The sequence below is a fragment of the Aethalodelphis obliquidens genome, unplaced genomic scaffold (assembly GCF_003676395.1).
Source record: "Aethalodelphis obliquidens isolate GAN/ISIS:26980383/991018 unplaced genomic scaffold, ASM367639v1 scaffold41, whole genome shotgun sequence".
NCBI lineage: Eukaryota > Metazoa > Chordata > Mammalia > Artiodactyla > Delphinidae > Aethalodelphis > Aethalodelphis obliquidens.
Genome location: NW_020837985.1, coordinates 17,141,040 through 17,167,248, shown reverse-complemented (window position 1 = coordinate 17,167,248; position 26,209 = coordinate 17,141,040). Strand labels below are relative to the sequence as shown.

General features: G+C 56.3%; 4 protein-coding genes across 6 annotated transcripts; 1 reads left to right on the top strand and 3 right to left on the bottom strand.

The window, feature by feature from the left end:
• Positions 1 to 183: 183 nt before the first annotated feature.
• On the top strand, positions 184 to 4,723 carry SHARPIN (SHANK associated RH domain interactor). 3 transcript variants are annotated; one of them, XM_027132289.1, is made up of 9 exons: positions 184 to 779; positions 1,069 to 1,243; positions 3,312 to 3,449; positions 3,521 to 3,662; positions 3,747 to 3,837; positions 3,904 to 4,057; positions 4,137 to 4,255; positions 4,343 to 4,471; positions 4,561 to 4,723. In XM_027132289.1, the coding sequence occupies exons 1-9, from the start codon at positions 423 to 425 to the stop codon at positions 4,642 to 4,644; spliced, it is 1,389 nt and encodes a 462-aa protein (XP_026988090.1). In that variant the 5' UTR covers positions 184 to 422; the 3' UTR covers positions 4,645 to 4,723. The 3 variants fall into 3 exon arrangements, with proteins under 3 accessions (XP_026988090.1, XP_026988089.1, XP_026988091.1); XM_027132288.1 differs by having other exon boundaries at positions 221 to 779; positions 3,747 to 4,057; XM_027132290.1 differs by having other exon boundaries at positions 222 to 659; positions 3,747 to 4,057.
• Positions 4,724 to 5,833: 1,110 nt separating this feature from the next.
• CYC1 (cytochrome c1) lies at positions 5,834 to 8,325 on the bottom strand. The gene is made up of 7 exons (XM_027132310.1): positions 8,169 to 8,325; positions 7,358 to 7,554; positions 7,149 to 7,275; positions 6,905 to 7,062; positions 6,649 to 6,809; positions 6,240 to 6,340; positions 5,834 to 6,136 (listed from the first exon to the last, which is right to left on the bottom strand). Exons 1-7 carry the CDS (start codon positions 8,298 to 8,300, stop codon positions 6,032 to 6,034), a joined length of 981 nt encoding a protein of 326 aa, XP_026988111.1. The 5' UTR covers positions 8,301 to 8,325; the 3' UTR covers positions 5,834 to 6,031.
• Positions 8,326 to 17,542: 9,217 nt separating this feature from the next.
• On the bottom strand, positions 17,543 to 21,091 carry GPAA1 (glycosylphosphatidylinositol anchor attachment 1). The gene is made up of 12 exons (XM_027132185.1): positions 20,817 to 21,091; positions 20,398 to 20,577; positions 20,201 to 20,312; positions 19,831 to 19,978; positions 19,649 to 19,750; positions 19,366 to 19,562; positions 19,097 to 19,293; positions 18,847 to 19,000; positions 18,588 to 18,683; positions 18,257 to 18,447; positions 18,005 to 18,175; positions 17,543 to 17,861 (listed from the first exon to the last, which is right to left on the bottom strand). Exons 1-12 carry the CDS (start codon positions 20,888 to 20,890, stop codon positions 17,615 to 17,617), a joined length of 1,869 nt encoding a protein of 622 aa, XP_026987986.1. The 5' UTR covers positions 20,891 to 21,091; the 3' UTR covers positions 17,543 to 17,614.
• A 1,118-nt stretch (positions 21,092 to 22,209) lies between these two features.
• Positions 22,210 to 24,218, bottom strand: EXOSC4 (exosome component 4). The gene is made up of 3 exons (XM_027132329.1): positions 23,940 to 24,218; positions 22,729 to 22,935; positions 22,210 to 22,611 (listed from the first exon to the last, which is right to left on the bottom strand). Exons 1-3 carry the CDS (start codon positions 24,108 to 24,110, stop codon positions 22,252 to 22,254), a joined length of 738 nt encoding a protein of 245 aa, XP_026988130.1. The 5' UTR covers positions 24,111 to 24,218; the 3' UTR covers positions 22,210 to 22,251.
• Between the last annotated feature and the right edge of the window lie 1,991 nt (positions 24,219 to 26,209).

Below are 26,209 nucleotides of genomic sequence, written 5' to 3'. Positions count from 1 at the left end.
GACGCCGGGACCGGGAGCTCGCAGAGCCATTGGGGGCAGTACCCGCCGCTCAGTCCCGTCTTCCACTCCTACTGGCTGTGGCGCATGTCCGTCATCTTCTCGGCCGTGCGAACCCGCCTTCCTCCCTGGCGCTCATTGGTCGCGGCCCCTCGCCGGCTCCGCCCCGGGTGCTGTAGGTGTGGGCGAGAGGGGGCAACTGAGTGTTCGGTGGGCGGCGAGAGGCGGGCGGCGGCCCAGAAGGAGCCTAGGAGCGCGTCCGGCTCCCGCCAGACGCGGGGGTCGACAGGGCCGCCGGGCTGCAGCCCCCAGCCGAGCCTCCAGGGCCTTCCAGTTGTGGCAGGTGCTTCAGTCCCTGACGCTTTGCCCAGAATACAGGCCTCCAAGCCCAGCCTCGCCCGCCGGAGTCCGAAGACCCTCTGGCCATGTCCATCGTGGGCGAAGCGGGAGGGTCAGACGGCTCCAACGCTCGGGCGGCGCCCGGAACCCCGGGCTCGCGGTCCCAGTTTCCGGCCGGTGGAGGCGCTCAGCGGCCCGAGGCCACGGAAGCGGGCTCGTGGGGCCGGGCCGGGACCGGACCGGAGATGGCGCCGCCGGCGGACGGCGCGGCTGCGGCCTCCGACGCTGGCTCGGCTGCGGTGCTCCTGGCCGTGCACGCCGCGGTGAGGCCGCTGGGCGCGGGGCCGGACGCAGAGGCGCAGCTGCGGAGGCTGCAGCTGAGCGCGGACCCCGAGCGACCAGGGCGCTTCCGGCTGGAGCTGCTTGGCGCGGGGCCCGGGGCGGTGAGTGGGGGCGGCGGGGGCTGGCCGCTGAACCCGAGGCCATGCCCTTCCATTCGGCAGCTGCGTGCTCTTGAGCAGTTACCTTTTCTTTGCTTCTGTTTCCTTGTGTGTTAAATGGGGATAATGCTGGTACCTCCCTTCGTAGGATTAGCGTGAGAGTTTCATAAGGTAATACGTGTAAAGGGCTTAGGACAGTGAAAGTGGCCTGCAAATGTTACCTCGTGTTCCTTTGATCATCATGCAGTATGTGCTGGGGGAGGCACTGAGCCCGGACTCTCCCCCTCCTCAGGTCAGTTTGGAGTGGCCCTTGGAGTCCGTCTCCTACACCGTCCGAGGCCCCAGCCAGCATGAGCTGCAGCCTCCACCAGGAGGGCCTGGGACTCTCAGCCTGCACTTCGCCAACCCTCAGGAAGCTCGGCGGTGGGCAGCCCTGGTCCGAGGTGCCACCGTGGAAGGACAGAATGGTCAGTGCCCTGGAGTGAAGATTCACTGGGACCGGGATAGTGTTAGTTCTGCAAGAGAACAGGAGTAGCCCCGACCCCCCAGGTCTTGTTGGGGGGAGTAGTGGGGAAAGCTGAGCCCACCTTACCCACTGCTGGGGTTCTGGGAGGACTCCCAGGAGGGAGGAAGTAGAGAAAAGGAACAGAGACCGAAGAGCTGGAGCCTGGAGTGCCAGACAATGTGGAGGGGCAGAGCACGCAGGCCCTCAGGACCTGGGTGAGAAGACGGACTATATGAAAAGCTTTGGGAAGGTATTCAGTGGGAGAGTGACAGGCTCAGATTCGAGCTACTTAAGACTTGTTGAGACCTGCATTCGTGTGAGTGGTGCAGATAGGGCCGGAGAGAAGAAGGATGTTTCAGAGATGCTTAGGAGATGGAATTGGCTGGATTTCCTTGAGGTTTAAATGGAAGAGTGAGTGGTTGAGACAGAAAGCTGCAAGGAACAGACACTGGGGAGCTCCCAGATAGAGGACCTTTTTGGGAGGGCACAGAGGTGGTCAAGTTCTTAAACATGTGGGAGGGAAGGTAGATGGGTGGATCTGGACTGGGGCTGGGGCTCTAAAGAGGTAAAGGTTGGGGGTAGAAAAGGTCAACCAAGGTCACCAGAAGAGAGAAGTGGGAAGAGAAGAGGGTCGGGAAGGCAGACAGTGCACCAGGGAAAGTCCACAGATGCATCAGAACAGCCGTCAGAGGTGAGAAGAAAACCATACACTGAGATGAAGAGAGGTCCAGACGACAGCATCTGCAGAGAAGGAAAGGCCTTTTTTTTTCGTTCATTCGTTGTCCGTTGGTTCACCAAATGTGTGTTCAGCACCTGTAGTAAGCACTCTTTTAAGGCCTTAAAGATTTAGCATGAATAAAACTTTAAATCCCTGCTCTCTCGGAGCTGGCATTTCCAGAGAGGAGACAGACGTATGAAATAAGTAAAATAAATTCTGTCAGATGGTGGAAAGGATGGGAGCGCTGGAAGGGAGGGGTTTGCAATTTAAAATAGGGTGGCAGGGAAATCCTCATTAAGGTGACCCTTGAGTGAAATTTAAAGATCATGGGGTGAACCATGTGTCCTGGGAGCAGCAGGTACAGAAGCCCCAAGGCAACAGTATGCATGACATCTTTCGGGCTCGGTGCTCGGGAGCCCTGCTTATCTCGGTGGGAGGACAGCTCAGAATACTGAGGCCACCACAGGAGCTGCATCAGCACCGCGTGGGCAGGGCCTCAAGTGGGTGGTAAGAAGCAGAGACGGCAGCATGCCCAGGGCAGGCATCGGCTGGAGAGGGTTTGGCATGGGGGCAGCCCAAGGTGTTCTGTGACGATGGTAGAGCCAAGAGAGAGGATGGAGGTCCCCGAGGACAACAAAGAGGCCATCTTGGGGCTTCCCTGGTGGCGCAGTGGTTGGGAGTCCGCCTGCCGATGCAGGGGACACAGGTTCGTGCCCCGGTCCGGGAAGATCCCACATGCCGCGGAGCGGCTGGGCCCGTGAGCCATGGCCGCTGGGCCTGCACGTCCGGAGCCTGTGCTCCACAACGGGAGAGGCCACAGCAGTGAGAGAGGCCCGCGTACCGCAAAAAAAAAAAAAAAAAAAAAAGAGGCCATCTTGACTCCAGGGCTCCTGGTGAGCAGTATGGGGTGGGCTCCTTCTGAGGACCTCCTTTGGTTCTACTGCGAGGCCAGGGAGCCTCCTGGCTGGCTGAGAGGGCCTGTACAGGCCAAGAGAGGGGGCCCGGCCTCTGTGGAGGAGGGGCACGGGTGGGACTGGGCAGCAGAAGGGACCAAAAGGACTCCAGAGCCCAAGGAAGAGCCAGGTGCAGCTCTGAGTGGAGTCAGCTGGGACCTCTGGAGTTTGCAAGGGCCAAGGCTGGGGAAAAGGCCTGGCTTTAAGTGTGGCCAAGGCGGGGCCCTGGCAGGGGCTGAGCTGAGGAGGGAGGAGACAAAGGTACTGGAAACCTGAGGTCAGAGAGCAGAGGCCTGGGTGAGTACTCAGCTGGGGGCTAGAGCTCAGACCACCAGCCCACCCCACATCTTCCCTCCTAGGCAGTGACAGCCTGACCCCAGCCCTAGGCTCAGAAACGTGCCCTGTTTCCCCGCCCAGTCTCCTTGAAGTACCTGCAACCAAGGCCCCCCAGCCCAAGGTGGATCTTCCTTGGCGCCCTGGAGACTTGATGGAGAAAGGTAAGAGCAGGGGGCTGGAGGGGCTGGGGGGCAGCCCGCGGGGGGCTGTGACGGCCCTCTCTCCCCTGTAGAGGACCTAGCAGGGCACCTGACCCGGGCCATAGAGGGTGGGGATGAGAAGCGGGCAGCCCACGCAGCAGCCATCCTGGCCCAGCATCACGTGGCCCTCAGCATCCAGCTCCAGGAGGCCTGCTTCCCTCCCGGCCCCATCAGGTAAGGCCTGGGGCTTCCATCTCACCCGCCCTCCCAGTCCTGTCAGGTCCCCGGTCTTTACCGCTGACCTACACTCTGGCCCAGGCTACAGGTTACAGTTGAAGATGCTGCGTCCTCTGCCCACATCTCGCTGGCAGTCCACCCCCACTCCACCATCGGGGCCCTCCAGGAGCAGGTGAGCACGGGGTCTGGGGAGCCCTGCTGGGGGGACCTGGGTGACATTCCGACACTCTGGCCCCAGGTATTCTCGGAGTTTGGCTTCCCACCGGCTGTGCAGCGCTGGGTCATCGGGAGGTGCCTGTGTGTCCCCGAATACAGCCTTGCTTTTTATGGGGTCCGGCGGGATGGGGATCCTGCTTTCCTCTACCTGCTCTCAGCCCCCCGAGAGGCCCCAGGTCAGTCCTTGATTGGAGTGGGATGAGGAAGGTGGGGTGCAGCCTGACATGGTCCTGAGCCTCATTCCCTCTATGGCAGGACGCAATCCTCAGCACCCCCAGAAGATGGATGGGGAACTAGGCCGCCTGTTTCCTCAGTCACTGGGGCTGCCCCAAGCCCCTCAGCCAGCTGGCTCCAGCCTGCCCAACCCCCTTCAGGTGGGCAAGGGACTGGGCAGGGAGGGCCTAGGAGGCTGTGGGCATTGAAGGAATGGGTAAGCAGTAACTGTGTCCTCACCTCCCCAGCCCGGCTGGCCCTGCCCTTCCTGCACCTTCATCAATGCCCCAAGCCGACCCGGCTGTGAGATGTGCAGCACCCAGAGGCCCTGTGCTTGGGACCCCCTTCCCACAGCCTCCACCCAGCAGCTACCAAAGGTACCAGGGGCAGAGGCAGAGGCAGGGGAGGGGATGGGGGCAGGGGGGCAAAACAAGCAGAATGACCCATCTTCTGCCCCTGCCCCCAGGTCACAAGGAGAGAGGATGGCCCTTCCCTTCCAGGCCCAAGGTCCCTGGACCCCTTCCTGAACCTCTCAGGGAACCTCTGCTGACTGACCGCTCGCTGGAGACAAAACCGGGGCTGCCAGGGAGGGGCTGTGAGCTGGAGTCATTAAATACACTTGTGAGCCAGCTGGGTGTCCCTTTACTGTGCCCTTGTGCAGACTGGGCTGCTGGGAGAATGCAGAGCAGGGTGCAGCCCCACTCAGATGAAACTGAGTGGCAGAGGCAGGGGTGGCGGCTCCCGAGCTGGGCCCAGGTGGCTACTGAAGAGCATACTTGGGACGCAAGTCCCCTGAAGTCTCCCAGGCCCCAAGGGTGCTTAGGACACCCCCTGCCTGCTGACCACTGGGCTGGGCCCTCTGAGCCCCACCCAGCCCTCAGCTGACTGGCCCTCCTTTTCCAACCAGAGCTTTTCAGGCACACACCCTCCCTCTGCCTTTCTCCTCTCTGCTCTTGCCCTCCCCACGCTGGTCCCCACTCCTCTGGGCTATTCCCACCAGGCTGCCCTTACATTCCCTGCTTGGGGACAAGAAAAGCTCAGAGGATAAGAGCCCCGAGCCAGGGCCCAGGGCTACTACTAAGAAAACACCGCCATGGCCCTCTTGCTACTGACAGGTCCATGGCTGTGTTAGCCCAGCCACTGTCTGGCCGCCCTGTAGACTGCTAGGAGGTGCTGTCCCCTCACAAAGACCGTGACCCTTGAGTCAACAGCATCTCCAGCTGCCCAGCCAAGAGACCAGAAGCACCTCTGGGTGGCCTCCGCCTGCCTCTCTGCTTCCTTGGTGAGGTTGAGCGCTGCCCCTCCTCTCCCGGCCACCGCCCAGCCCTGCCTGCCCCTGAGCCCCAGGAACAGCTCCTGCAGCTCCTGCTTTAGGCCAGCCTCTCCCTGGTTGAAATACTATGCAGGGCTCCCCGCCGCCTTCAGGATGAAGGCCAAGTGGTTCAATACACGGACACTGGTGGGTTACTGCAGCAGGGCCCTGGGTCCCTGGGCCGTGTCCGGCCAAGCGAAGCCCTTTCCACCTGGAACCAGGTTCTCTCCACTCCGGTCAGTGTTGCCGCTTTCTCTAACAGCTAGTTCTCTGCTTCCTGTCCCACGTTCACTGCTGGCTGGACTCCCAGCATTCAGGGCAATGTTGACCACACTGCACTGGACACCCCGGGAGCTCTGAGGGCAGGGATCTTCGTCCCAGAGTCCTCTGCAAACCTGTATTCCCATCACACAATAGCTCAAATGGGTATATTGAGAAACTTAATTTATTTCCATGATGGGCGCTGAACGATCTGGAGCTGGAACCCCGTCTCCTGCCCCTTCCCCTCTGTCCCAGAGGAAGAGGGGCTTGGCCAGGAGGGCCAGCTGGGACCTGAACAGGCCCAGGGTGGCTCCTTGGCTTGAGGACCCATTCAGGCAGGACAGCAAGCAGACACTGGGCAGGGTCACTTGGGTGGCCGATATGCCAGCTTCCGGCTCTTCAGGACTGACCACTTATGCCGCTTCATGGCATAGACCAGGGGCAAAAGCAAGCCCATCATCATCAACATCTGGGGGGGGAGGCAGGCTCAGAGGAGGGAGGCAGGAAGGAGCCCTGCCCAGCTCCCAGCCCCTCCCCCAGGCCCACTGTGCCCCTCCGCCCAGCCCTCTCACCTTGAGCCCCATGCGTTTGCGATGGTCATGTTCTGGTTCAGATGTCCAGCGCAGGAAAGTACTCACGTCCTTGGCTACCTGGGACATGGTAGCTGGGGTGCCTGGACCAAGGACAAGTGGTACGAGCTGCCCGTGGGTGTCCCTGCCCAATTTGGGGTAGCCCAAAGAGCATCCTCCACCATGGGGCAGAGACGGGTTCCTGCCCACAGCTTCAAAAGGGATGGGACCCACCCTACCACCAGCCAGCACACAGATGGCCTCAAGGCTGCCCATGAGCCTCCTCAGAAACACACAGTGTCCCAGCCAAGGAAGGTGCAGGCACTCTTGGGCCAAGAACACCAGGAGAGCATCCCTGGCAGTGGGGAAAGTAGGACCCAGCTTGCCCACCCCCAGCGTGGGGGCCTCTCACCGTCGTCAAACTCCAAGACTTCATTGTAGATGGGAGGCGCCATGCCAATGGCCTGGCCAGGAAAATAGGGATTGAAGTGGAGGCCTTCTCGCAGCGACACCCCAGTGGGTGGCTCACAGTAGCCCGTGAGTAGGGAGAAGACGTAGTCCTCACCACCGTGCCTGGGACCAGATTGGGGTCTCCTCAGCCCCTGGCATGAGGCAGCCCTTCCCGCCGTCCCCCGCCACACACACACCCGGCCACCGCAGGCCAGTACCTAGCTCGCACGACGTAGCTGAGGTCAGGGGGCAGTGCTCCGTTGTTGGCCGCTCGTGCAGCCTCAGGGTTGGGGTATGGTTTGGGGAAGTAGTCAGACAGCTTCCCCGGCCGCATGAACATCTCCCCGTTCTCGTTGGGGCCGTCCTCAACCTCCACCTGCCACCAAGAGCCCCATCACAACCCTGCTGTCCAGCACAGCAGGAGCCCCGATCTGTGGGTCCTCGGCATCCCCACGTCCCCACCTCCTCAGCCAGCGCCTTAGCTTCATCCTCTGTGTAGCACACGCCCACCAGGTGGCGGTAAGCCACGTAGTCCATGCTGTGGCAGGAGGAGCACACCTGCTTGTACACCTGGAAACCCCTCCGGATGCTAGAGACATAGAAAGGGTTAAGGGCGCCGAGGATTCCACCCCACCCGGCCCACCCAGAAATTCCCCCAGCCAGCCACACACCTGGTGTGGTCCAGGGAGGAGAGGAGGCCGCGGTGGGACCACGGATAGCTGGGGGGGTGCAACTCCAGGTCACTGGCACTCACCGCTGAATGCAGAGCCACAGCCAGCCCTGCACCCCCTGCCGCCAGCATGCCAAGCGCTGACAGAATCACTTTCCGGCCCCGGGACGGGCCAGACTTCGACGACAGGGACACTGCCTGCAAGAGTCCCGCTCAGCGCCTGCCAGAACACCACCCAGCCCTACCTGGGGATCTGACTCTCAGCGCCTACCTCTCCCAACTCAGGCACCCAGCACCGGCCACCTCCCGCGCCACTGCCCTCCCCACCCTCCCCGCTGCGGACCCCTCGACCGGAATTCGGCCCTGAGGGCGGGGGGGGGGTGTGTGTGTGAGGCGTGTTCTTAGATCCTGCGCCAGGAATCGGGCCGAAGTGAGCAAGGGTGCTGGGGCAGGCCAAGGTCACAAGCAGCTGGCCGAGATCAGGCTGAGGTCACTTTAGGACGCGGGCCCAGTCTGGAAGGCCGGAGAGGGGAGCGGGCCTGGGCGCGCCCCCCGGGGAAGCGCCCAGTCCCGAGCCGGCAGCGAGCCCGCCCCGCCGCCCCCCACGCTCGGCACCAGGTGCCTGTGCTGCTCGGAGGGATGGGAGCGCAGCCCTGCTCCCAAGGTCGGCAGGCAGCGGGGGTCCGGCCGGGGCGGGGGCCCGGGTGCGAAGGCTGCTCCCGCGCTGCCCGGCCCGCGCCCGGAGCCTCCCAGCGGTGACCTTCACCGGCCTGCGGGTCCGCGCGGCGGCCAGGGTTAAGACCAGCTCTCACCTGGGGTGTTCGCAGTGGGAGCTGCCCGGGCTGCGCACCTCTCAGCAGACCCCGGGACCGCGCGCCCGGCAGCCCCGCGCCCCGCGGGCCCAGCCCTAACCCGCGAAGCGAAGCCACCGCCGCTGCCGCCATATTGCCCCTCTTCAGCGCGGCCGCCGCTACCGTGGGCCTCTGCGGCGCCGAAAGAGCTTAAACATCGCGAGAACCGGGGAGCGTGGGAGGGCGCGGGGCGGGGGCGAGGCGGGGCTCTGTCAGTCAGGGCCGGGCAGCGCCTCGCCGCGCTACTCCGGTCGTCGTGGAAACCAGCGGTTGGGCGGGTCCTCGTTGCGTCTCTCTGTTGCCGTGACAACTCCCAACAACCCTGGTTTCCCTGATCCCGCCGCTGGTCTCCGGGGCTCAGCGGTGCTGCGCCCCCCACGCCGGGACGCCCCCAACCCGGAATCCACCGCTTTTCGAAGGCATCGCACGCTTTCGTCCAGCAACATTTCCAGACCTGGCGCAGTGGCAGAACACCCTCACTGCAAAGCACTGATATTACTTAACCAGTCAGGTGATCCCCTGGAAGGCCCCTCTCGCCGAGCCCACTCAACTTGCCCAGTGCTAGTAGCCTATTCCCCGAGGCTGTTGAAGGCAATTACTGGCAAGTGTTGTAGTTTCAAAGCTGTAATCTCCCTGAGGCAATGGAGAACAGCTGGGGCAAATAACAGACTAACCAAAAAGCTTAAAAGGAAGAACTGGGGAATACATTGTCCACAGGGGCGTTGAAAAGCCCTACAAATTTCCGGAATACAGTTGGTCAAAAACATAAGTAGGGCTGTGCATATACTCATGAAAGACCTGACCTTGAGTCTCTGTGCACAGGTGAAGCCTAAAGCAGAGTTGTAAACTGCCTGGCTGAACTCTGAGAGCATGTCCCACATACACACAGAGCCACTTGGGAATGACAGAGATTTATTGGTTCCAGACACTTAAGGAAATTTCTGTCCAATCATTTATCTGACCACTAAGCTAACCAGGTAGAGACTTCAGTGGCTACCCATGACCAATAATAGACTTGACAGAATTAGTTCAGAAAAGCCAATACACAAACACAACTACCATAGCAGCAACAGCAACAAAACCTGGAACCTGATTTCCAGAAATGCCACATTATATCATTGAAAATGTCTAGTTTTCAACAAAAAATTATGAGACATCCAAAGAAACAAGAAGGTCTGGCCTATAAATAGGGAAAAAAGAACCAATCAATAGAAACTATCTCTAGGGAATCTTAACTATTTAAATATGTTTGGGGGGATAAACTGGAAGATTGAGATTGACATATACATACTACTATGTATAAAATAGATAATTAATGAGGACTGAGGACCTACTGTATAGCACAGGGAACTCTACTCAATACTCTGTAATGACCTATATGGGAAAAGAATCTACAAAAGAGTGGATATGTGTATATGTATAACTGATTCACTTTGCTGTGCAGCAGAAGCTAACACAATATTGTAAATCAACTATACTCCAATAAAAATTAAAAAAATAATAAAAAATTTTAATAAAAAACAATTAAATTTAAAAATATGTTCAAAGAGCTAAAGGAAACCATTATGTCTAAAGAACTAGAGGAAAGTATGAGAATAATATCTCATCAAATAGAGAATGTCAGTAAAAAGAAATTATAAACAGGATCCAAATGGAAATTATGGAGTTGAAATGTACAATAATGGAATTGAAAATTTTTACTTATGGGGTTCTACTGCAGATTTGAGCAGGTAGAAGAAAGAATTAGCAAACTTGAAGTTAGGTCGGTTGAGATTGTCTGGTCTGCAAAACAGAAAAAAAAAATAGAGAGAAAAATTAACAGCGCCCCAGAGACCTGTGGGACACCATTAAGCATACCAACCTATACATAATTCTCAGGAGCAGAGGAGAAAGAGGGGCAAAAAGAATATTTGAAGAAATTGTGACTGAAAACTTTCCAAATTTGATGAAAAACATGGATCTACACATCCAGGAAGTTAAAAAACTCCAAGCAGGATGAAGTAAAAGAGGTCCACACCTGTACACATTATACATTGTTGAAAAGCAAAGAAAAGGAATCTTGAAAGCAGCAAGAGAGAAGTGACTCATCACATATAAGTGGTCCTCAATAAAATTAACAGAAGATTTCATACCAGAAACCATGGAGGCCAGAAGGTGGTGGTATGACATATTCCAAGTGCTGAAAGAACAAACTTGCCAACCGAGAATTCTATATCTGTCAAAATCATCTCTCACAACAAGGGGGCAGGGACTTCCTTGGTGGCACAGTGGTTAAGAATCTGCCTGCCAATCCAGGGGACATGGGTTCAAGCCCTGGTCCAGGAAGATCTCACTTGCCACGGGGCAACTAAGCCCATGCGCCACAACTAAGATCTCACAAGCTGTGTGGGGAGCCAAAAAAAAAAAAAAAATCTATGGGTATAGACACAGAATATATGAGGTGGAATATGTGGCAATAAATTAAGAAGGGGTAAACAGCTATACAGGAGCAACATCTTTTAATACAGTTAAAATTAATGTAATTTTAATCTAAATCAGATTGTTACAAATTAAGATGTCAGTTGTAATCCCAAGGGTAACCACTAAGAAAATAACTCAAAAAATGTAGTCAAAGAAATAACAAAGGAATTAAAGTTGTTCACTGGAAAATAACACACACACACACACACACACACAAAGACAATAATGAAGAAATTGGGGGCAAAAAAGACATAAGACACATAGAGAGCAAATATCAAGATAGCAGGTATAAATTGTACTATATCATTAGTTACGTTAAATGTAAATGGATTAAAGTCTCCAGTTAAAGGGAAGAGATTGGCACAGTGGATTTTTCTTTTTAAAGTCATGGTCCAACTACATAATGCCTATAAGAAACACACTTTATATTCAAAGACACAAATAGAAAGTAAAATTTGGAAAAAAGGACACTTCATCAACAGTAACCAAAACAGAGCTGGAGGGGCTATACTAATATCAGACAATATAAACTTTTAAGACAAATGTTTATATTAGAGTTAAAGAAGGACATTTTATAATGAAAAAAGGATCATTCATCTAGCTTTTCTCAACAACTAGAGAAAAGCCCGTGTGCAGCACCGAAGACCCAACACAGCCAAAAATAAAAATTAAAAAAAAATCACAGGGAAAATTAGAAAATACTCTGAGATGAATAAAAACAAAAACACAACATACTAAAACTTAGCACCGTCAAGAGAGCTGCTAAGAGGGAAATTTAGAGCTTTAAATTACTGTATTAAAAAAATAATAAGATCTTAAATAAATAACCTAACATTCTAACTTTAAAAACTACAAAAAGTAGACAATCTAAACCCAAAGTAAGCAGAAGGAAGGAAATAATAAAGATTAGAGCAGAAACAATTGAAACAGAGAATAGAAAAACAAGAGAAAATAAACTAAAAGTTGATTCTTTAAAAAGATCAACGAAAATGACACACCTGTAGCTTGACTCACTAAGATTAAAAGAGAAGACTCAAATTGCTAAAATTAGAAATGAAAAAAGTGACATTACTACCAACCTTACTGAAATAAAAATGATTATAAGGTAACACCATAAATAATTTATGCCTCCAAATTAGATGACCTATATGAAATGGCCAGATTCCTAGAAAGATACAGACTGCCAAAACTGACTCAAGAAGAAGTAGAAAATCTAAATAGACCGATAACAACTAAAGAAACGGAACTAGTAATTAAATAACAACAACAACTTCCCAGAAAGAAAAGCCCAGGATGAGATGGCTTCACTGGTGAATTCTACCAAAATTAAGGAAGACTTAACTCCAATACTTCACAAACTCCTCCAAAAAATAGAAGATGAGGGAATACTTCCCAACTCATTATTTGAGATCAGTATTACCCTGACACTAAAACTAGACAACATATCACAGGAAAGAAAGCTACAGGCCAATATCCTATATGAATACAGATAACAAAAATCCTCAACAAAATATTAGCAAACTCAACCCAATGCTTGAAAAATGCAGTACGTCTTTTTCCCAGTGGGATTTATCTCAGTAATGTAAAGATAAATCAATGTAAACATCAATCAATGTATAAAAAACGCTCAATATAACACATAATAGTAATAAAGGGGAAAGGACCACATTTGATCATTACAATAGACACAGAAAAAGCTTCTGAAAAAAAATCCAACACATTTTCGTGATGAAAACCTCAAAGAAACAGGAATACAGAGCAACTTCCTCAACCTGATAAAGGACATCTATGAAAACCTCATGGCTAATATACTCAATGGTGCAAGACTGAAAGCTTTCCTAGTAAGATTAGAGGGAAGAGAAGGATGTTCTTGCCACTTCTATTCAGCATTATATAGGAGGGTCTATCCAGGACAATTAGGCAGGAATATAAAATAAAAAGCATCTAAATTTGAAAGGAAGAAATGAAATTATATTTGCAGATAACATGAATTACATACAATTGACCCATGAACAACATGGGTTTGAACTGCGCAGGTCCACTTATACTCAGATTTTTTTGCTAAATACACACTACAGTACTACACCATCTGCAGTTGGTGGAATCCGAGGATTTGGAACTGCAGATACAGAGGGCTGACTGTAGAGTTACAGGTGGATTTTCAACTTTGCAGAGGGTCGGCGCCCCTAACCCCTGCATTGTTCAAGGGTCAACTGTGAAATCCTAAGGAACACAAAAACTATTGGTATTAGAGGTAATGGATGAGTTCATCAAGTTTGACTGAAGATCAATATACAGAAATCAGTTGTGTTTCTATACACCAGCAATGAACAAACTGAAAATGGAATTAAGAAACTAATTATATTTACAATAGCATCAAAAAATTAAATACTTAGGGGACTTCCCTGGTGGCGCAGCTGTTAAGAATCTGCCTGCCAATGCAGGGGACACGGGTTCGACCCCTGGTCTGGGAAGATCCCACACGCTGCGGAGCAACTAAGCCCGCAAGCCACAACTACTGAGTCCGCGTACCGCAACTACTATTTCACAGCTGACCCTTGAACAACGCAGGGGTTAGGGGCGCCCGACCCTCTGCAAAGTTGAAAATCCACCTATAACTCTAAAGTCAGCCCTCTGTATCTGCAGTTCCGCGTGCTGCAACTACTGAACCCCGTGCGCCTAGAGCCCATGCTCCACAACAAGAGAAGCCAGAGCAATGAGCAGCCCATGCACCACAACAGAGTAGCCCCCACTCGCTACAACTAGAGAAAGCCTGTGTGCAGCAACGAAGACCCAATGCAGCCAAAAATAAATTAAAAGAAAAAATTAAATATTTAAGAATAAATTTAACAACCTTTGTACACCGAAAATTATAAAACATTACTGAAAGAAATTAAAGACCTAAATAAATGTAAGGACATCCTGTGTTCACAGGTTGGAAGTCTTAATATTGCTAACATGTTAATACTTCCCATAGTGAGTAGAGTGATGAAATCTTGCACCCGCCCCTCTGTCTTGCCTGGGACACAAATGATCCCTTTGTCCAGTATATCCTGCCCATTAGTCACTTAGTAACCATCTGGGTTATCAGATCATCTGTGGAGGCATCACAGTGTCTGTGTTCAAGTAAGTGACCCTTTTATTTTATTTATTTGTTTTTTCACATCTTTATTGGAGTATAATTGCTTTACAATGTTGTGTTAGTTTCTGCTGTATAACAAAGTGAATCAGCTCTATGCACACATATATCCCCATATCCCTTCCCCCTTGCATCTCCCTCCCACACTCCCTATCCCACCCCTCTAGGTGGTCACACAGCACCGAGCTGATCTCCCTGTGCAATGCGGCTGCTTCCCACTAGCTAGCTGTTTTACATTTAGTGACCCTTATTTTACCTAAGAATGGCTTCAAAGTGCAAGAGTAGTGGTGCTTGCGATTCAGGTACACCAAAGAGAAGCCTTTAAGTGAAATGAAGTGCTTCCTTTAAGCGAAAAGGTGAAAGTCCTCAACTTAATAAGGAAAGGAGAAAAATTGTACGCTGAGGTTGCTAAGATTTACGCTAAGAACCAATCTTCTATCCGCGAAACTGTGAAGGAAAAAGAAATTCATGCTAGTTTTGCTGGTGCACCTCAAAAACTGCAAAAGTTATGGCCGCAGTGAATGATAAGAATTTGGTTAAGATGGAAAAAGCATTAAGTTTGTGGGTGGAAGACACGAACAGATAGGATTCAGTACTATCCAGGGTTTCAGGCATCCCCTGGGAGTCTTGGAACACAAGCCCCGAAGGTAAGGGGTACTACTGTACTGCATGAATCCATTCATGTCAAAGTCCAGATTCGGCAACTCTATAGCGGCAGAAAGTAGGTTAACGGTGCCAGGGGCTGAAAAGGGAGGGGGAAGTGGGGTACAGGGTTCCTTCTGGGGGGCAATAAAAATGTTCTGAAGAACAGGCAGGAGCTGGCCAGGCAGGCCTTGGAGACCAAGGTAAGGAGGTTTGATTTTATCCTGGAGGCGATAGGCATCCCCTGAAGAGAGACAAGGTGGACCGCAGGTCCAGGATTGGGTGAGGGCACCAGGGGAGGAGATGCACGCGGGGTGGGAGGTGTTCAGGTTGGGAAGAGATGACTTAAAGGTGACCATGGCACATCCAGGAGGCGGAGGTGACAGGACGTGGCCTCAGGACAGAGGCCTAGAGGAAAGACACGATCTGAGTGCAGGCATGAGGGTAGCTGGAGCCCGCAGGGGCGGCTCACAGAGAAAGGCCCCCAGGGCAGCCCTGGAGCCCCACCTTAAAGCCCCAGGTGGAATGGGGTGACTTCGCAAAGGGTCTGATAGAAGCACAGAGGAGACCTGGGACAGCCAGCCAGTTGCAGGAGGACGTCTGCAGAGGGTCTGGTCGTGAGGAAGCTGCTGGGTGTCCTGAGGTGGGTCCCGCCTGGCTCAGGACCTCCCCAGTCTTGCACCCTAAACTGCCGGGCCCTCACCCCATATCATAAGACAGGAGCCCCCTGTGGAAGCCAAAAGGTCTGCCCCTGGACCTCCAGAAGGGCTCCCTCTGATTCTTCCCTTCTTTCATTCAAGAAATACGTAGGAATATTCCACCACGTCCCTGGCTCTGTGCTGGAAAAGAGGCAGGAAGAAAGACAAAGCCTGTGCCATAGAGCTGCTCTTCTGGGGCATGGGAGGCAAGCGACCAAGGAATGAGCACTTACTACCAACACAACAGACACACACACTTCTAGATGCACCCGGCTGCTCACCGCCTGAGAGCCCCATGTGAGCTGGGCTCAGCAATAGTCCCTCTTGAACTGGACTGAGATGGCAGAAAACTCCAATAACAACGACTTAAACACAGTAGAAGTTTGTTTCTTTCTTGCAAATGAAGCCCAGTTGAGCAACCCTGGGCGACGGCTAACCCCAGTTTAGCAAGGGCTTTGGAGGGTCAGGGAGCCCCTGCTCATCTCCACCCCCAGCCTGGGCTGGAGCTCACGTCCCAGAGGCGCTTCCGGTTCCACGTGGCCCCGGGGAAGGAGAGAGAAGCGGCTCAGAGGGCCATCCTCTGTTTGAAGTCTCTGCAGGGAATTCACTCTTGAAGCTTCTGCTCAGGCCCTGTGGGCCACAGCAGCCACACGGCCACACCTAGCTGCACAGAGTCTGGCAGTGCGCCTGTGCCGTGACTAAGGAGAAGGGACGTGGGGGCCAGCGGCAAGCACCCTGAGTAAAGCCTGCGGGGCCTCATCCTCGCCCCCTGTACGTCTCATCTGTATCTTTACAGCCTGACGTCTTCTTTCGTTTTAAAATGTATTGCACAAGTGACATCAATGAAAAGCAGAGCAGAAATTCTGTTTCCCCAACATATCAGCTTCAAAACTCCACGGCTCCCCTCCACCTCTCGTGTATGGGTAAGCCCAAAACAACTGATGATCGGACAGCTTTTGTCCTCACTTGTATGTCTCACGATGTCAGGTATTTTCATGATTTGCGTTTTAAGTGGCTGCCTAAGTCCAGTTGCAAATGACTGACTGGCGCCGAAGTGCAGGTAAAATGTGTGGAAGGGATTTTGCATCAGATGCCAGTCCACAAAGACAGAGACAACGGGAGACCACAGCAGAGCAGAGATCTCTACGCACCTTGGAAGATGGGAAGCCCACAGACAGGCGGCGCCTGCCTTATCAGGGGAGATTTCCGAGAGAGGCCAGTCTGGAGGCACTGCTGGGGGTGCAGGGTGTGGGGCTGCAATCCTCCTCTAGCCTCAAAATGACTAGACGACAAGCAGATGGAAGCCGCGCTGCTAGTCACAGAGGGCCTCCAGCACCCTTGCCCCACCCCATCCCTCACTCTGCACACAGAGCACATGTGCTCTTTAGCAGTGAGAAGCCCCAGAGTGAACCTCTCCAGGTGCTGCACCCCACTGTGGAGTCAGGGACCCCCAGCTGTTGAGGGGGTCCCCCAGGAAGATGAGCCCCACCATAGAGGTGGGCCTGGGCGGGGGCCGGGGGCGAAGCTTCCTCCCTGAGACTTGCCAGGCTGCCCCATCCCAGGATGCGGTCCCGAAGGAAGGGAGGCTGGTCCTGGGCTGATGCTCCAGGCAGTGCATCTCTGTCTCCCTTCCAACTCTGAGGCCTGTAGGAGGTGGTACCGGTCTCGCTGCCTTGTGGGGCGCTGGCAGGGGCACCTTGGCCCTCCCGTGAGGTCTCTTAGCCTCATGTGGCCGTAACGTCACCAGAGGGCTACACTTTGCTTTCCTCCCCTCTCGAATGGACACTAGACACCCCAGTCCCTTTCAGGGTCTTGGTACAACCAGTGACCTCTCTGTGTACCAGCCCATCAGTGCCCCCCGCCAGCCCCCGGTGCTCAGGTGGTGCTGGGTGGGCACCCGGCCTGGGCTGGCCTGGCCCCCAGGAAGCCGGGCCAGGGGCGCCTCCTGCTCTACCCCAAGCCCACACGAGGCTCTGGCCTTGGCTGGGGCGCCATTCTCCTCCTCTGGAGGGAGCCAGCTCCAGCTCCTTTGACCTCTCAGCTCCAGCGCTGAAGACTGTGCTGTGTGGTCTCTGGGTGTCTCAGCTCCTGTCAGGCCTCCCAGCCCTGCCTGTCATGTTTCCTCTTGCACAGCACTGGGCCATGATGCGCAGAGACCTCCAAGGCCGGGAGAGTGCACCTGGGGCTGCGGCCACGTCTGCCTGTGCCACTTCCACACCCCGAGCATCCACCCAAGGACCTCTTCCCAAGGCTGGTGCAGCTGGGGCCCTCCCTCTCGCCATCAGTAAGTGGACCAGAAGGGGCTGAGCAGGGTGTCTAACCCTGCAGGCAAAGCCTCTTGCTACAGGCCCCGGGGCCCCACGTACACGGCAGACAGTGTGACCAGGAGCCAGAAGGGCAGCTAAGCAGAACTGTTTATTTCCCAGGAAGGGAAGAGCGTGGGGCGCGTGGGGGATTCCCACCTGCCTTCAGCGCTTCCAGAAGAGAACATTCCAGAAGAGGAGCCAGCAGGGGAAGAGGCCCAGTGCCAGCAGCGGGAAGAGCAGGGCGCCATAGGTGTGGTGCGCCAGCACGCCCTGAGCCAGCACGGCCAGGAAGAGCCGCCAGCCCTCGGCCAGGGAGAGCGGCGCCTCCTGCAGCTGCCGCCACAGGAACAGGCCGCCCAGGAGCGTAGCTGCTGGGCTTGTCAGCACCAGCAGGGCAGCACAGAGTGGCCTGCGTGGAGAGGCAAGGTCAAGGGGGCTCTGGTGGGGGAGGAGGAGTGACGCGTGAGGGGGAGTCTGCGGCGAGGGGCAGAGGCCCCGGAGGTGGGGGGCACGTCGTGGCGGGCTTTGTGGTGGGGACTGACCAGCACATACCGGGGCCCGGAGGGCTTGGTGAGTGCAGCGCCGGGCACCATGGTGGCAGCCAGCAGAAAGCCCAGGGAGAAGTTGGTGAGGGTGATGCAGGCCAGCTGTAGTGCCAGGTAGATCAGGGCCACCAGCTTCAGCGCCATCCAGCTCCTGTCTGGGGCCTGTGTGCTCAGCACCCTGCAAGGCAAGGGGTTCAGGGGCAGCCGCCTGCGTGTCCAGGGTGCACCCTGCCCGCGCCCATCCAGCCCAGCTCCTCACCAGTGGGTGCTGTGTGGAAGGGCCAGGCCAGCTGCATAGACGGCCAGCAGCGTCAGCACCACGGCCTCTGCCTCGGCCACGGGGAAGTGCTGGGCAGCAACGTGCTGACCCAGCACCGGGAGGACGTAGAGGGCCAGGCCCACAGCCTGGGAGATCAGCAAGGGTGCCACGAGCGAGGCCAGCCCCACGCGCTGCAGGGCACACGGGCACTTGGAGACAGATCCCGGGCCGGGGCGTCCCGAGGAGCCTCACCATCCCGCCACCAGCTGAGACTGAGTGGCAGCAGTAACCACCACCCGGGACCCCAACAGCAGGAGTGGGGGGCCATCACCTGTGCTGCAGGGAGGGGAGGACTGGACCCAGGGGTCCCCCCAGCCTCCTCAGGACCCACTCCAGCCTCATGCAGCTGCATCCACAGTTCCAGAGCGTGGCTGAGTCAAGGACCCTGACAAGGGGTGTGATGGGCTCTGCCCAGCGGGGGACCCAGGGCTCACTCCCACTCCCCCACCCCAAGGTTGGAGAGCTCTCCCCAGCCTAGAGTGGGGGGACCTGAGGCTGGCCACAAACGGACAGCGGGAAGCAGAGGATATCTTGAGACCAAGGACCAGGAGCAAAAAGCCGGCGGCAGGCATGTAGAGGCCGATGGAGACGAAGCGGGAGAGTGCGGGGAGCAGGTAGAAGAAGAAGGACTGGTGCAGGCGCTCCAGGAGGTGGTTGAGTTTGCGGAACATGCCCTCCAGAGCCCTGCCGGGCGTGGGCTGGGGTCACGGCTGGCCAGACACCCCCGGGCACCCACTACCCCGCCCCGAGTATGCAAAGGGCAGACCAGAAGGCACTCACTTGCCGACCGCCACCAGGTCATACTTATACTGGCGGAAGCTGTTGACGCCACGGAGAGTTAGAGCCTCCACGCGGTAGCGCAGGAAGAGGCCGTGGGCGCCGTGGGGGTGGCCAGAGGCCTGCTGCAGAGCCATGAGCAGCAGCGTTTGCACACCCTGCAGCGGCCCGTCCGCTGATGTCCAGTCCTGGGGCTGCAGCTTAGACAGCGTGAGACAAAGTCAGATAAAGCCTGCACAAAGGCCCCGTGCTCCCCAGGCAGGTGGCCCTACCTTGCCCTGCAGCGTGCACAGGAGGCCCCCTTTCTGGCAGAAGGTCTGGAAGAGGTTGAGCAGGTCCAGGTTGGGCAGCTGTCCGTTGAGTCCCTCCACAGCCACGTCGAGGCTAGTGACCACATCACTGCTCAGCTCCAGGGCCACGGCTGCCTGGATGGCCCCAGCCCGACCCTGCAGAGGGGATGACTGCATACCTGTAGAAGCAGGTGAATGAGCTGCCAGTAAGGGGCTGGTGAGGACAGTGGCCCTGTGGGGGCCAGGGCAGGGCAAGAACACCCACCAGTGACATTGACGTCGTGGTAGGCTTCAAGCCAAGCCTCAGAGCCCAGAAGGTCGTGTTCTGTCACCAGGAAGATGATGTCTTTGGCCCAGTAAATCTGCCCTAAAGACCAAAAGCAGGGTCAGCAGGGCCTGAGGCGGTGGCCAAACCCTCCCTTGCCAGCGGTAGCCCCCGAGCCTCACCCCGGAAGTGCGCAGCAAGTGCTAGCGTCAGCCCCACAGCCTGGCTGTTGGTAGACTCAGGGCCACAGGGCACGGTGAGCACCAGGGACTCAGTGCTGGCAGCGCGCGGTGCCCGAAGGATGCCATACACGTTGATGCCCGACACCATCTGCATGCAGTATTGGGGAAGCCTCAGCACGGCCCCACTCTAGATGGCCGAAACCCCTCCCCTTTAGCCCTAGAATGCCCACCAGTGACTTCTCTGGCCCCAAGACATCCCCCCCGCCCCCAATGAGCTTCCCGGCCCCAAGGCCACCCCCTCAAGGTGCTTTTTGGTCGCAGGCACACCCCCCCCCCCCCCCCCCCCCCCCCCCCCCCGCCCCCCCAGTACATAGCGCTCGTGAGTCTCATCTGGAAAGGGCAGTTTCCGGGAGAAACTCTGCGTGTAGACCTCCAGCCCCACTGACCGCATCGTCCGCTCCAGCCAAGCCACTGGCAGAGCCCTGGAAACACCAAGAGAGCTTCTGAGCAGAGCTCTCTGGCCTTGACTGACATTGCTTCCCCCATACCCACGGCTCTGCCGCTCACCCCGACTTCCTGCGGTGGGCAGCGAAGTCCCGGGCAAAGCTTCGGGCACGCTCTCCGCCCGCAAACTGCTCCTCCACCATGGTGGAGCCCATGGCGTTCTCCGACATGTAAGTGCGCTGGGTCAGCGGCGGGAAAGCCAGCGCCAGGAACCAGGCGATGCCCGCCACGTAGCTCAGCACGCTGCGGGGAGAGAGACGGAGGACCACCGGAGCGTTAGCGGGCCCTGGCACCCCGGCCCGCAGCCTCTACCTCTGCACTGGGGGTGGAGGGACCATGTCTGCGGGACCTGGATCCAGAGTCCCGGTACCCGGGACGCCGGACGGGAGAGCTGAGCCCCAGGCCTCAGGCCCCGAGTGATGCCGGCGAGCGGGAGGAGACCGGCACGCGCTGCCGGAGGGGTCCGCGCCCCCCGCCCTCACCAGAGCGGCGCGTTGAGGCGCAGCACGAGGCGGGCAAGCGCGCGCCGGCGCACCGGGTCCGACAGGAGGCCCATCGCAGGGCCGGGCGGCTCCGGGACCGCGCTCCCGCTGTCAGGTACGGCCGCCGGCCGGGCACGCCTCTCCTGTCAGACCCTGGGCTGCACGCCGGCCCCCACTTCCGGTCCCGACGGCCCTCACGCCGCTGCGCCTGCGCCGTCCCCCTAGTCACCCCCCCCCCGCACCGCCGCCGCGCATGCCCAGAGCAGAGCCGCTGTGGAGGGAGCGGGACCCGGGTCCGGGTTTCCCCGCCTGCGGAGAGCGTCCTCCAGGCAGGCCGACGGCATTGTGCAACGCTGGAGGGTAGTGAAGACGACGGGCCGCTCGAGAAAGCTCGGCTCAAAGGGGAATCAGAGTAGGATGATGAGTAGGGCAGGTGGGAGGAAATCCGGAAGCGGCGACCAGAGCATAGACGCCGGAAGATTTCCGAAGGTGCTGCCACTGGCAATGACAGGTCTGAATGCCGTGGTGGGAAGGGAGGGGGCTTCCGTGAACTGAGAGACCAAGGCATTGGCGGACCCTTTCCTATGGATGTCGGTCACCAAAAACAGCCGAGTGGAATCACAGCGTGTGCCCAGAACCAAGGTCATTGGGGTCAGATGGCCACAGGGAAGAGGGTGCGTGATACTACTGGCCAAAGGGGTGTCAAAGGAGCTGGGGTGTGTTAAGTAGAAAGTGGGGCGCACCCCTGTCCAGGCCAGGAGGTGCCTGGGATATTGGAGGAGAAGCAGCCCCTGGGTAGGCTGCAGGGGGCTCGGGCAGGTCTGAGGGCAAGAGGTGGGAGAAGGGGAGTCTGAAGAGGGAGGGGCAGTGGTGGGGCAGCAGGGAGTGTCTGTGTCTGACTGAGAAAGGATCAGAGCTGAGAAGACTCCAGGCTAGATCATGTGTCTGTTGTACTTTTGGAGCCCAAGGTAAGTAGCAGGACAGGCCCAAGGGATTCCTAGGGGGAAAGAGAGCATTCGGTCTAAGCCGTAATCCAGAGGATGTGGGATATGGGCCCCTACAGCACCACGGGGGATGCCACAGCCAGCTGAGTACTCCCTCAGCACTTGTGCTCAGGGCCCTGGAGGTGCCGGGGTGAGAATGGCAGACTCCACGGTCTCAGGGCTTGGCTCATTATACCAGGCCATGTCTCACTGCCCAGCCTTGACCCCTTCCTGGCCCAAGCTGCTGTCCTCATCCAGGGACATCCCCTCCTTCTTCAGGCTTTGACTCCTGAGGCTGCAAGGGGTACGCAGTTCATGTGTGGGGGAGCATCCTTAGTCAGCCCTGGAGCCAGCACCAGGCCAGGCCTTGAGGGCATGGGAGTGCTGCAGGGAGAGATCAAAGTACAGTGCAGTGTGCGTGGGTTTTATTCTGGCCCTGGGTGGCCACGTGCTCAGTCCCCCAGCAAGATAGAGGCCTCCTGGACGTGCTGCCGGACCACACGGTCCAGTAGGGTATGTACATCTCGGGCGGCCTGGGCAGCAGCCTCTAGCACCTGCTCCAGCTGGTCCTCGTGCAGCCTGGCATCCATCTCAAGCAGTGCAATCTGGCCTGAGGACGGGAGCAGGGCCAGGGCCAGCTGGGGGCCGCCAGCTGCTTCCTCCACGTGGCTGAGGTCTGCCAGGGCTGTCCCATCCACAAAGCCAGCTGAGCAGGCACACACAAAGTCCCGCATGGGTATCCCTGCATCCAACACTGCCAGCGTGGCTGCATTCACACAAGCCGCGTAGGTGCCACCATCTGCCTGCAGCACCTGCAGGGACGCCCCCCAGTGGCATCAGTCCATTAGGCCGCTGACCCCATCCCCACCCCCCCACATACACCCTCCTCCTCTCTCCCCTCCCTGGGTTGAGGGCTGCTGTCTGCTCACCTGCACATAGATATCAATCTGGGAGCGTGGATGAAGCTGTGTAAGGACGGCTGCCTCGAAGGTTTGACGCAGCTGCAGGCCCATCTCGCAGGATTTACGGTCCCCGTGTGGCCGCCGCTTGCGCTCACCTGTGCTGAAGGTCGCAGAACTGTACTGACAGTTCACCAGGGCCCTGTCAGGCAGAGCTCGTGCCCGGGAGCCCCGGATCTGGGGGAGGGTTGGGGGAGGACACGTGAGCCAGGCCCACTCCTCCCAGCTCACACTACCCCTTCCTCTGGCTCTTGCCCTGAGCCTTGGCCTCCCTCCCTCCCTCCCGTCCCTCTATCTGCAGCGTCTCAACAAGCAACTACTTTACCTCCAAAACATAGCCTGGGGGGAGGGCCACTGGACCAGTCTCCAAGCTACCATCACCTCTGGATCTCACCTCTCTCCTAACAGGCCTCCCTGTTTCCATCCTTGACTCATCTTCTCCCAACCCACTCTCTGTTTGTATCAGAGTCTGTTTACAAATGTCAAGTCTGATTCTGCCTTCTCTAGGCAATACATGTACTACTTACCTTTAAAGGCTTCCCACCACGTATGAGACAAAAATCCTAAATCTTTTCCCTGTTCTACAAATCCCTCAATCTCATTTGGAAATACTCCCCACCCTCCCCACCATCAGCCTTTCTGATCTGCAGGCGTGTCATGCTTACTCTTCCACCCCTCTGGCCTTACGCCTCCAGCGCTGGAGTGGCAATATACCCAGGCGGCTTTATTTACAGTCCCTGTCCTCACGTAGTTTGTTCCAGTGGGGAGACAAACGGTGAGAAATACGTTAAATTGATGTCTGAGGAGGCGGGTGCAGAAAAGCAGGAAGTGTGTGAACGTAGGGGAGGGAATCTGACAGGTGAGTAAGGTGATCTGGGAAGGTGTCACCGGAGGGTGACGTCGGAGTAGAGCTGAGTGGTGAGGGAGCGAGTGGGAGCGCACCTGGCGGGTTTAGGAATAGCAAAGAGGAGTGGAGGGTGCAGGGGACAGTGGCCGATGAGAAAGGCAGGGACCATCGTGCATCACACTGTTAGGACTCTGGCCGCAGCCCCACCCGGAGGCGCGCGCCGGCCTCACCTCCCGAGCCTCTGCGCAGCCTGGCGGCCCCGCGCACCCCACAATTGCCGCCGCCGGATTTCTCTGCCCGCCCCGGAGGAAGCCCGGCTCGCGCGCCCACTCGCCTCGTGAGGCCCGTAGACCACCGCTAACGCCTTGGTGTTTCCCTGCTCGATGTAGGCCGAGCCGTCGGCCTGCGCGAATACACCCATCCGCGCCTGGATCTTACGCAGCTCCCCGGCGCGCCGCCCGTCCACCCGGTAGCCCTGGTCCGACAGAAGCTCCAGCCCCGCCATGCCGCCCGGCCGCTAGCCCCGTTTCCGCTCTCTGGAGAACTACAGTTCCCGGCGGTCCGGATGCCCCACTTCCGACCTCCGGGGTCCTACGGTTTCCGGAGCGCCGCCTCCCATTTCCGGTTCCGGAGAATGACGGTTCTCCCAGGGTTCCCGGCGGCGCCGCTTTCCGCACTTCCGGTCCGCGGGGAGGTTGGGGTACGGCTGTTTGGGATGACTGTCCCGTGGCTGCTAGGGGTGGAGACCCGCTGGGCGTGGAATCCCCACGTCGTTTCCCCCCGGGTTTGTCGTGGGGGCGGTTCCCACGACCCTCGGGGCCTATCCGCCTTGGTCGCCGCCGGCGCGCGCCTTCTCCCGGGCCCAGAGTCCCGGGCCTCCCACTGCGCCCGCGACCCGCCGGCCCTGCCGCGCCTCCGCCTCTGCCTCTCCCTCTGCGGCCGAGCCCCGCTCGGACCCCGCGCAGCCGGTGCGCCTCTGCTTCTCTTTGACGCCAGGCGTCTTCCTCGAGGTTCGCGGGTGAGAGCCGCGACTGCTGGAATGATAGCATCGTTTTGTCTGACGGCTTCTGTTCTTCCGCGCTCGTAAATGCATTCGTTTTCCCAAGCTGAGACACATTCTCTGTTCTCTTGTTTTTTACCGTTTAGTTTTAACAATTGTCCATAAAAAAAAAAAAACCACGTAGTTTATATTGTACATACACGTGGTTCTTTTTAGAGCAGTTTTAATTTTCCATGTTGCTTTGGTTCTTCACTCCGTACGACCCCACGCCCCCCAGCATCTGCCGTAGCTTAAATACTGGTTTTATGATTTTCTCCACACACATAATTACATACAAGTCACAACAAATATGTGCAGTTGTAACGTACAGACATATAGGGGCTTTTGGAACTCTGCTTATTTTTTTAAATGGGATCATTTCGTACACACTTTTCTGTTTCTCACTAAAAAATACGTAGTGAAATCTGTCCAGATAATCCTGTGGAACTCTTAATTTTTTGCTTGATACTCATGGGGTGGATGTACCAGAATTTACCCATCTACTGCCCCACTGTGGGCAGTGGGTGTGTGTCCAGGGGCTTGGGAGATGGAACCCCAGGGTAGGGACTAACTGGGTGAAGGCTGTAAGTGTGAGTTACATTTTCCCTCCTTTCCCACCAAGAAAAAGTTACAGTTTTTACATAATCCTCGCCAACCTGCAGAGTGTTATTGACATGCTGTAATCACTCATGCATTTCTTTGCCTGATGTAGTCCAACATCTTGTGTAGGTCAAGTCCCCTGGAACTGTTGAGGGGTCTACAGAAGGGAGAAATGAGATGCTTTTCTCCCTAGCTGCCTCCTGTTTCCAGGTACCTCTGTTTCTCGGTGGTCAAGGTTATTACCATCAGGGAGTTCATCCCCCTCGCTACCGCCCCCCATTCCCACCAGCTGCATTATTCAGCCCCTCTGCAGTGCTTAGGAAGCCAGATCGCATTCTTCAGACTTGAACGTGGAAGGATGAACCAGCAGGGTTACAACACTCACCAAGAGGAGGTGGCATTCACAGGGGCCTAGGAAGGGGCACAGGCCTGTGTCCCAGCACCACCTGCACGTAGTGTCTTTCAGGTCCTCTCATGCTCCCCCATTACATCCAGCTCCCACGTGCAATAAAATGGGCCTCCTTTTTCCATTTGAGAGTGAAGAGATCCTCACCCTTTCCAGAAGGGAATTGTATGGGGTTGTGTGTCTGTCTGACTCTTGATGCATGGCCTTAGTGCCTTCAAATAACAAAAAATAAATATATTATTGAGGTAGGAGGTAGATGGGCCCCTGGGCTGAGCAGCTGGAATTTGTCAAGCTGAGTAAATTGGAGTTTGTCTTCCCCTGACATTTTCAAGGAAAAAGTTAATGGCAGGAGCAGAGAGGAGTTGAGCTCGGCTGGAGTAAAGAGATAAGATGACCACATCTATCATTCTTGAGGTCAAGGAGACCTCCCCAACTGCCCGTGCACAGAAAGACTCTTCAGGGGTCAAAAAGGGAGGGGTCACTATCCCATAATAGGTGCTGTCAATCTCCTAAAGACCCTCATGCTGGAATCCATCTTGGCTAAAAGATGCATGCATAT